At 44.7% G+C, this 9,872-nt stretch overlaps 1 protein-coding gene across 1 annotated transcript in view; it reads left to right on the top strand.

Annotated features, from left to right (window-relative positions):
• The first annotated feature begins 563 nt into the window (after positions 1-563).
• The window catches only part of DYNC1LI1 (dynein cytoplasmic 1 light intermediate chain 1), a 32,032-nt gene continuing 22,723 nt past the window's right edge, over positions 564-9,872 (top strand). Inside the window, exons 1-2 of the mRNA XM_066627196.1 lie at positions 564-936; positions 1,254-1,327. Coding sequence (XP_066483293.1) covers positions 773-936; positions 1,254-1,327 — 238 coding nt within the window. The 5' untranslated portion in view covers positions 564-772. The remainder of the gene's footprint in view (positions 937-1,253; positions 1,328-9,872) is intronic.

The raw sequence follows: 9,872 nt of genomic DNA, 5'->3' as shown, positions 1-9,872 counted from the left end.
AAAACCAGGAGGCTGCACATGCCCATCATGGCTTGTAACCCGTGATGGACTTTCCCTCCAGAAATTTGTTCAATCCCCTTTTAAAGGTATCTGGGCCAATGCCACCCCCACGTCCTGTGGCAGGGAGTTCCACAGGCTAACTACGTGCTGAGTAAAGAAATAGAAGTCCTTTTCTATTGCACTGGCTGAAGTGGGTCCCAGGCCACAGTGAATCTGTTCAACCTGAAGATGGCCACCGGACTGTTTCCTTAAGAGGATCAGAGGCTGTGGCTCCCAGGGGAGTTGAGCACTGAGCATCCCTCTCCTTTAATGACAGGTAGGCGTTTTGGGTTCCAGCCTGCCCCGCCCCTCAGAGGGATGCTCAGCGTAGCGTCTCAGGAGCGCCACAAAAAACTTGACGATCGAACGGCCCTTGACGCACTGAAGACCCACAGGCGCGGCTGCTCGGCCAGGCGCGAGTGGGCGGGGCCATGCTGTGACCGACGTGTCAGGCGACCACTCCCCTGCCTTTGTTTGGTCACGCGCCGGTCAAAAACTCGCCACGCCCTCTCCCCTCAGGGAGGGGGAAGAAGTTAGGCGCGCAGTGGTAGTGACTTCCTCAGCGCGGCCTGCCGACTCCAGCCCCGCCCACCACCCCAACATCCGGGTCCCTGTCAACGCCGCCCGCTCCTTTCACTCATTGAGGCAAGGTGGCGGCGACGGCGGTAGCAGCAGCCGCCGCGCAAGAGCTCCGTGGAGGGGAAGGGAGCGTGCGTACACGCGAGCAGCGAAGATGGCGGCGGTGGTTAGAGGGAGAACCGGCTCCTTCGCCGCCTCTTCTTCGCCGGGGCTGGGCTCGGGCTACGGGGCTGCGGCCGCCTTCAGCGCCCCCAACGGCGGCGGCGGGGCTGAGGCGAGAGCGGGCGGCGGCGACGACGACGATGGGCAGAACCTCTGGTAACCGACCCTTCCCCCTCCCCCTCAGACCGTTACTACCCCTTGACTCCGCCCTCTCCTCTCCCCCCGCCTTCAGGCCAGGTGTTCTCTCCTCGCATGGCCCCGCCCCCTCCCACGCGTCACGCTCGCGCGTGGAAGGTCCTTGAGTGGAACGTCCCTGGTGGGGCTTCACAGCGGGGCTCTCCTCCCCTTCCCCCAGGCTCCCTTCCCTCTCCTGCAGCCCCCACTCTCCGCACCTGCTGCCTCCCCCCACCTGGGGCATGACAGGGGCCAGCCTCATCCTCACCTGCCCCCTTGTCTTCCTTCTCCCCTGGCAGGTCCTGCATCCTCAGCGAGGTCTCCACTCGGTCGCGATCTAAGCTGCCTTCAGGGAAGAACGTCTTGCTGCTGGGTGAGTGGATCCCTCTCTTTTATATGTACATCTCATGCATGTGTATACCATATACATTTATATACCATATATAAGTATATGGTATATCAGTGCAAGGATGTGCGATGGGTGGGGAGGCAGGTGAGGCAGAGCTTCCCCATGGGAGTCCTTCGAAAAGTGCCTCTGCTGTGTGAGGCACCCAAGCACCGACAACCCATGTGCAGAGCGCGTGGATTGTGGGTGCTTGGACGCCTCACACGTAGGCGGTGCTTTTTGAAGGATTCCCATGGGGAGGCTCTGCCTCACCTGCCTCCCCACCCACTGCACATCCCTGTACCGGTCTTTCACAAACTGAGTCCTGGCTCCCCAGAAATCATCCACAGGAACCGCAGAATCCTTTTGGAAAAAAACCCCACCCTATACAATGTGGAGCCCTAACGTGGAGCTGCAGCCAGTGGTCCAGTAGGGAGCCACCAGTCAAAAGAGTTTGGGAACCACTGCAGCATAACAGGAGTTGGGCCGGGCCATGCTTTTTCAGAGAAGGGTGTGTGTGCAGTGCTTGCAAGGTGCCGCCTTGTGTGTGTGTTTTTCTGGGTTTGTGGAGCAGGAGAGGGAGGAGTAGCTGCTGCTGTTCATTGATCGCACCGTTTCCCTCCTGCCTCTTTACGCTGGCTCTGGCAGATTCTCTGCTTCTGCCTGAGGGAAAATGCACCATCAGAACAGTGTTAAATTCCCTTCCATTCTCACTTCTTCGGTGCACAATTGTTTACGGTGTTGTGGTATACATTCTATAATCTGCTAAATGCATTTGTTGGCTGGCAGACCAAGAGACTAAGCTCTGCCCACATGCTTAAGGCCTGTGAACAGCATTGTTACAATGTGTCTTGGGGACAGTAACCTGTCTCTGTTGCTGTCTGGTATTATCTTGCTCTCTCTACCCTTTAGATATGTACAGCACCTTCTCGGTAGGTGTGTATGTTTTCGTGGTTGTCAGCAGAAGGGATGTTCTCATAGGGGTGTCAGAGGGAAACTGAGATTTGGGTGTAGAAAGATGCATCAGCTCCCCCCCCCCCCAAGATGCCTTATGAACAGTTGGTATATAGCCTGACCCTGGTTACACCTATGTTCATTGTTGATTCTGATGTAGTGCTTAATTTTGCAGTTAAGGGGAGAGGGAGGAGTTGTATTAAACAGAAGTCTGATGAGGGCCTTGCAATCGCTTTGGCCTATTTATTTGTTTAATCCTTTTTTGCCCAACCCACAGGGGTACACATTTGGTCCCTGTTGCATATATGCAACCTTGGGCAGAAATGGCTTATAAAACAATTCTTTCTTGCAAAGACACTTCGCTGTATTAGAAACCAATCTCCATGAATGTGTAATACTGACATTGTCAGTGCCCCTAAAATATACCTGCATCTGTACATCTCAGCTAACTAAGGGTAAATCCTATGCTTGCTTACCCAGGAATAAGCCCCACCAAATGTAGCAATACCTATTTTCAAGTAAATATTAATAGAATCGAACTGAAAGTTATTTTATCATTTTGGGATACATAACATTAAGAGTAAGTATAGCCTCAAAGAATAGTTTATAAATGAGTTGCAAAATTAGCGCATCAAAGGCATGCAGATAGCTCAAATTAAAATTTCAGAAATACTTATGGCATTCTGTAATGCTTGGATAAGTTATAACGTGTCTTAATTTAAATAAAATTCAGCATAATCAAGTGCTTAGAGAATTGCTGAAGAAGCCAAATAAAAATGCTTTCAGTACCATTCCTGCAAAAAGTCTAAAATCTGAGGTGTTTACATTCACATTGTGGTTTCTGATAAGAAGATGCTTAAAAACAAAACATGGTGTCTAGCCTGGATGCCTTTAAAAGGGGATTGGACAAGTTTCTGGAGGAAAAATCCATTATGGGGTACAAGCCATGATGTGTATGCGCAACCTCCTGATTTTAGAAATAAGTTTTGTCAGAACGCCAGATGCAAGGGAGGGCACCAGGATGAGGTCTCTTGTTATCTGGTGTGCTCCCTGGGGCATTTGGTGGGCCGCTGTGAGATACAGGAAGCTGGACTAGATGGGCCTATGGCCTGATCCAGTGGGGCTGTTCTTATGTTCTTATGTAAAACAAGCCAACCAGTATAATATGATAAGCAAGTATCAGTAGAAAAAGCAAGAGCCAATGCAGACATTGATTGCTCCATCCCATAACCACAGAATATTGCATATTCTTATTTTTATGTAAACTGCTTTGGGTGCCCATGTAAGTGGAGAAAAGGGGGGTGTGTGAAATGTATATTAGTGATTTTAAAATGCAAAACAAGCTTTTCACATCCAAAATTGATTTTGTAGATCTTCCACTGACACTTATAAACAATGCAGCCGAGTGTTTTTTTTCAAAATTTCAGAAGTGGAATTGTTCTGTTTCTAGAAGCTAGGGAAGCTTCAACAAATTGCTGTACTTAACTGAGTTGAGGTACATAGATGGATTTGATTAAAAAATATCTTTTGGGCTTTACTATTTGGGGTGTGTGTGCGTGTGTGTATTTACTCAGCTAAAAAAAAATTAAAGAAATGGGTATGACTTAGTACCATGGTTAAAGCATATACCATAAAACATACCAGTGTTTGAAGTTTGTTTTCTTACTAATGTTCTAAAGCAACACAAGCAGGTCTGCATCTTTGTGTAAAAATGGTCACACGTAAATCTGAGATGAGGGAATGAGAGCCAAGCTTCTAGAAATGTGATTTGTCAGTGTGCTTTATTCCCTCTGAATCTTATTACATTTGCATCTTGCCTTCTGCCATGAAACTAAAGATGGCTTGCTTGGTGTTGTCCATCCAAACACTGATGACCAGATCTTCATATCCAGCAAGGTGTCTGTGTCATGTGCCTTGACCAAGTTATGCACAGTGGATGATTTTGTAAACCATATTTTTTGGGGGTATTGTTTGTTGATATCACAAGGCACTGATGAGAGCTGTTCTTCCTTAAAACGAGCTGTTTAGTATTCTGGCCTTGTTTCCCCCTTGGAAATATTTGATCTTGGCATTTTGATTTTTTTTCTCCTTTGAACTGCCTCTTAACTGAGCCTAGGGCAATGGTTTTGCCTACTGGTTGACTCAGTTACATTTAGGGAATCTCAGAAAGGACTTCTTATTTTACTGTACTTCAGGTTAGTCAAGCATGATCAAATTTGAAAATCTGTTCCCAATAACTACTTAATGTTTTTATATCACGTGGTGACTGTTGTACAGAACTAGCCTTTCTTGCTTTTTAGAGGTACTAGAATCTGTAGTAATGGGCTGTATTCAAACTACTCCCTCTCTGCATTATGTGTGGTCTCCAGTCAGCATTATCTTTAGAGAAACAATGAAGAAACTGTCCAGTGTGAGTTATGTGTATTGTATTACAGGTGGAGCCTGTTTATCCACAGATTTTATATCCACAGATCTGGCTCAGCGTGGGTCCCCTGGACTTGCATTTAGCCAGACTTGGCCCCACCTGTGTCCTCTGAAAGCAACTGGAGTTGTGCTCTGGTCGCCTCCCGAAGGCTTTCTGAAGTGTCTCCAGGGCTTCTTCAGGCCTTCCAGTGCCTTATAAGGCATTAAAAACATCCCTTCTGGTTTCCCTCTGGAAGTAGTGTTTTTGGGGTCTTTTCCACCATTCTGCAGAGGCCACGGATGGATGTGCGTGGCCTCTGCAGGCTTCAGAAAGCATTGACAACTGGAGTATAGCTCAGATCACCTTTGGAGGCTTTAAAGGGGCCCAGAAGCGCAGATTTCGTTATCTGCAGTTTTCTGTATCTGAGAGGGTTTGAGATTTGATCTTTCATGAATACCAAGGTCCCACCTGTATTTCACAGAATACACTGAGTACCATTGTGAGACATTGACTATGACCAGCTAATTTTAGTATGCTTTATATTTGGCATCAAAATGCTATTCTTCTGTGGTAGAAATTTGGTAGATGGGGATAGTATAATCCAGGGGTCTCTAAACTTTTAGACCCAAGGGCCAAATCAAATATCTGGCATGGTGTCGAGGGCTGGAAAAATAAATAAATTTTGGGTGCAATCCTAACCGCTTATGTCAGTGCTTTCCATTACTGGCATAGAGGTGCTAATAGGACATGTGCTGTATCCTGCAGTTGGGTGTCACTCACAGAGGCCTCCTCAAAGTAAGGGAATGTTTGTTTCCTTACCTTGGAGCTTCATTGCCCTTATATCAGTGCTGGAAAGCACTGACATAAGAGGTTAGGATTGCGCCCTTTAAATATAAAGTTTAAATACATACCTTAGAAAGCCTAATGTCTTCAGATGGCCCAAAAACGTCACTTCTGGTTTTTCAAGAAAACCAGGAAGTGATGTTTAAAGACCTTTAGAAGGCATTCAGAAGGGAGGCGCATGGCCTCCCCAGCCCTCAGAACACCCTCCAGATGCAACTGGGGCACAGCTCTGGTCACATTCGGCTGAGCAGGCCAGAGGCTTACTGCAGGCCAGATAGAGGCTTGCTGCAGGCTGCATCTGGCCCCCGGGCCGGGGTTTGGAGACCTTTGGTATAATCCCTTGATAGTTTTAAGTTTAGTACAGGCCTTAATTGTTTTACAAATTGGAAGAATATATAGAAAGGTGGGAAGAATACATAGAAAAGTGTCAATTGTTTTATTTAAAATGTAGCCTCCATAATGAGAATGCTCGCGGTGTAGGTTGATTTCACTGCACGTGATATATTAAACTTTGGACTTCATTAGGGAAACATTGTTGCAGCAAAATTGTTAGATTTCTATTTTGCAATCAGAAAACCATACTTCTGGTATATAGCGAGGGGGAAAACACTAAATTAGTAAGGATAATGTTGACACAGCTCAGTGGCAACTAATATAAGCAATAATTCAGTGTGTTAAATTCTTTTACAAATTTCAAGTTAAGCTATATTGTATTTTCCTAAATAGTCCAGAGCAGCAATCTTTAATATAGTCACCAAAAAGGATGACTCTTGGAATTGAATTCTTCAGTATGAATACATTTAGGATTGGGCTGCAAAGTTCTGCAGGATCATATTGCTATTATCTCTCGATTAGAATTTGCATTGTTGATTTCTTTTAACTTCCAGAAGAGTGCTACACATTCAGTTTTTTTGGTTAATTTTTGCAGGAGTGGAATACAATTCTTCCGTAAGAATTTTGACGGTATTCTTTTGTACCACTATGAAATACTGAATGGTCTTAAACTTTTATTCTAAATCAAACATTTGAATATATTTGTTGTTTGAATCTTCTAGATCGTCCTTTGACTAATAGTACAGACAAAAAAGAAAAGTCAAAGACCAGAGTTTTTGGATTGTGCACTATAACACAATTCTGATACAAATGATTTCAAAAGGATTTACTACCAAACAAATTTGTAGAATTGCATCCTTCTTAAGAGTGCTTAGTGTGATGTGCCATGATAGTGAAGTGGGTTAATAACCCTTCTTCCTCACTTACCAGGCTTCTTTAAAAGGCAAAGTGAGGAACCAGTAATGGCACTAGCATGACAGAGGCCTCCAGGTTTCTGGAGCAGGTTTAAGTGCAAGTTTCTTGCATTTATCTCAAAGCAGGATGATGGTAGAAGAAAAGGCTCTAACCAATTTAGAGCCTCATGTGTTTGTGGGGTTCAAACAAACATGAAATATATTGATAAACTGCATGATAATATCAATGGGGACTCGTTTTGCAGCACTACCACCAGCTGCATATATCTGAATAATGAACTGATTTTTTATGGGATCTGCTGAAAAGGAAAAATGTAATGTTAAGGAAATCCATACTACTCGTACTTTGCTCAAATTCTTAGTCTTGTTGGTGGGCTATCCTGAGTAGTGACCTACTTAATAACTTTGTTTACAAACACTTGGCTTGTGTTTGTGGGACACATTGGTTTGGAAGCTAACTGGCTTGCCTGCCTTGTACTGCTGGGCTAGACCTAATGATGAACTTCTTGGACCACATAGGTACCAATAGCCAGTGGTATTCAAACTGGGGCGTTGCGACGCCCCAGCCTGAGGGTCCTGGTCCCTTTCCCCTTAAGGGGTGGCGACAGCCAGGACCCAGGGAGGAGGCTGCGGCACAATCCCCAGTCCTGTCAGAAGGGAAAGTGGAGCAATTGCGCTCCGCCTCCAGTTTAGTGGAGCGGGGTGCAATCGTCCCGCTTTCCCTGATCTGGGGAGCCCTGCCAAAGGTTGCACAGGGCTCCCCGCATCCCCAAGAGGCTGTAGGATGCTTGGGCAAGTGTACCCAAGCCCCTGCAACCCCCCTGAGCGGCGCGATCCTGGGGATCGCGCTGCTACCTCCTGCCTGCCCCTGCTGCTTCCCCCCGCCCCCGCAAAGACTTACTGTGGGTTTCAAACTCCCTGAGAGTTTGAAAACAGCAGTGCTAAGCTGTTAATATTTCATGCAGATTTGGGAGTGTGAGTGGAAGATTTTAGCTAAAGATATTGCTTTGTCACATTTCAGCTACTTATACTTGAGTTGTTGACTGTATGGAGTCCTGCTGGCTGAAATCCAGAAAAGCTTGTGTGGAACACAACATGCCTCTCTTGGATATCAGTCACTATTTATTTTGATTGCTGAATTAAGAGGAAACCAAAGTCAACTTTTTATTCCGGAAATAAACAAAATACATACCGTTATCACATCTGAATATTTAAAAAATTTGTTAGACTTTCAGGTTTTCCCCTTGAACTATGAAATAAAAAGTCAAATGATTTTCAGTTGTATGCCATTTTAGTTCCAAGATCAGTTCAAATTATAGCCCTTGGGATTTATATCATTGTATCTTATCACAGTTTTGAGTTAAACTATACATATTGTAGTACTCAGTGGCATATACTTTCCCTCAATATTTTCTTTTTACAAAAATAAGGCATTAATTTGTAATGGAGAGCATGTGGGTGGGGGAGCAGAGGCTTAACACTTTCCCCATTTTCTGTTCATTATTGGGGAGCAGAGAAGCTGGTGGAGTGGGAGGTGTTAAGATGTATTGGTTCATATTTCTTCTTGCATGGGTCTTCAGATTGCAGTCTTCATGGCAAGATTTTATAAAAGAAGGATTGGTAGAGAAAACCTTTGTGTCACTAAACACTTTGTTCAGTTTGGCCTTCTGATGCTATCAGTATACCCAAGTCAAATTACCTATATTCCTAGCATTTCATACGTTAAGATCTTGGTATATGTTTTGATCTTCAGCTGCTTTGCTGTCAAAGGAACTGTTTATCGAATACATGTGCTGCAAATTCTGCTCAGAAATGTGTGTTGCTCAGAATTGAGTAATAATGTGGTAGAAGAAGAAAGGGCAGAGTGCAAGATGGTACTGTGATGGCAAATGTTCCTGGTCAGATGGGGGTTAAGGTGGAATCAGTAGGATTTTTCCACCACCCCACAAAGCTAGGAAGCCCAGACACAGAATAGGTGACCTTGAAAAAAGTCCCTGTTCCCAGCTACCCAAGGTTCCCTTAAAATCCAAGGGATCTTCTTTGAAACCAAACTGGACAGTCTGAGGAAATATGGCAACCTGCTCTTCCTGAACAACCTTATACTACAGGGATCTCCAGACTATGGCCCGGAGGCCACATCCGACCTGTAGCAATTTTTTTTTGGACCAAAGCATTTGCTAATGTTTGACATTCTTACTCATTGGATATCATTTCTCAGTTTAAGCACAGCATTGTTGCTTTGTAACATTTCCCTTTTATTCTGAATCATACCATGCTGTGGATCTTTTACAAAAAAATCCAAGACAATTAAATTTCATTTTTAAACTTATAAAAATGCTTTTTTCAGCCCCCCCAAAAGTGTAAAATATACAATATGGTCCTTGTAATGAAAATTTGGAGACCCCTGTTATACCAGGCAGGCAAATAGTGTGTTTAAATTTATTTTAAAAGCAGTGTTATTAAAGGTCTAAAGAGAACAAAGAAGTGAAAAGACTGCAAAGTCTTGATTAACACATCAAGATAAATGGTCAGGAATGACCAAAACAAGAGTGAGTGTATGTAACAAAAGGTGGCAAAGAAATTAAAACACAAGCCACTCATAAAACAGATCCTTGACACAGATAGCTAAATGCTTTTCCTTACTCTTTCTTACCCATGCTGTTCTCAGGGTCTGGTGAACAATGCAGCAAGGTGGGTTGGATGTGCCTCTTTAAATAGTATTTGTTCTTCAGATTAACTGGACAACCCAACCAGGTGTTCCTGTGCAGGACTTCAGGATTGATAAAGTCTGTCCAGTTGGGTGGTTTACAACCACATGTGCACCATTGTTCCCCTATAAGGAAACTGTGCCACTATGCTAACCCTTCTGTAGCTATGCAGCATTGCGACTGTGTCACTGTGCCATTTCTGAACACTCAAAAATGATGACTTCAAGTTGCTTGACTGCTTAGCTTAGCGAAAACCCTGCTAGGAACCTCTACCTACCACCTTGCCTGGTTTAATGGGCTGGGATGCTCACTCAACTGTTGCATGCCAGTCCCAGCCGGAGGACAGCCTAGGATCTATTTTTGGACCTGGACTCTGA

This window comes from Tiliqua scincoides, chromosome 5 (genome assembly GCF_035046505.1).
Source record: "Tiliqua scincoides isolate rTilSci1 chromosome 5, rTilSci1.hap2, whole genome shotgun sequence".
Classification (NCBI taxonomy): Eukaryota; Metazoa; Chordata; class Lepidosauria; order Squamata; family Scincidae; genus Tiliqua; species Tiliqua scincoides.
Note: the sequence above shows the minus strand (reverse complement) of the source record. Positions and strands in the feature narration are given on the sequence as shown.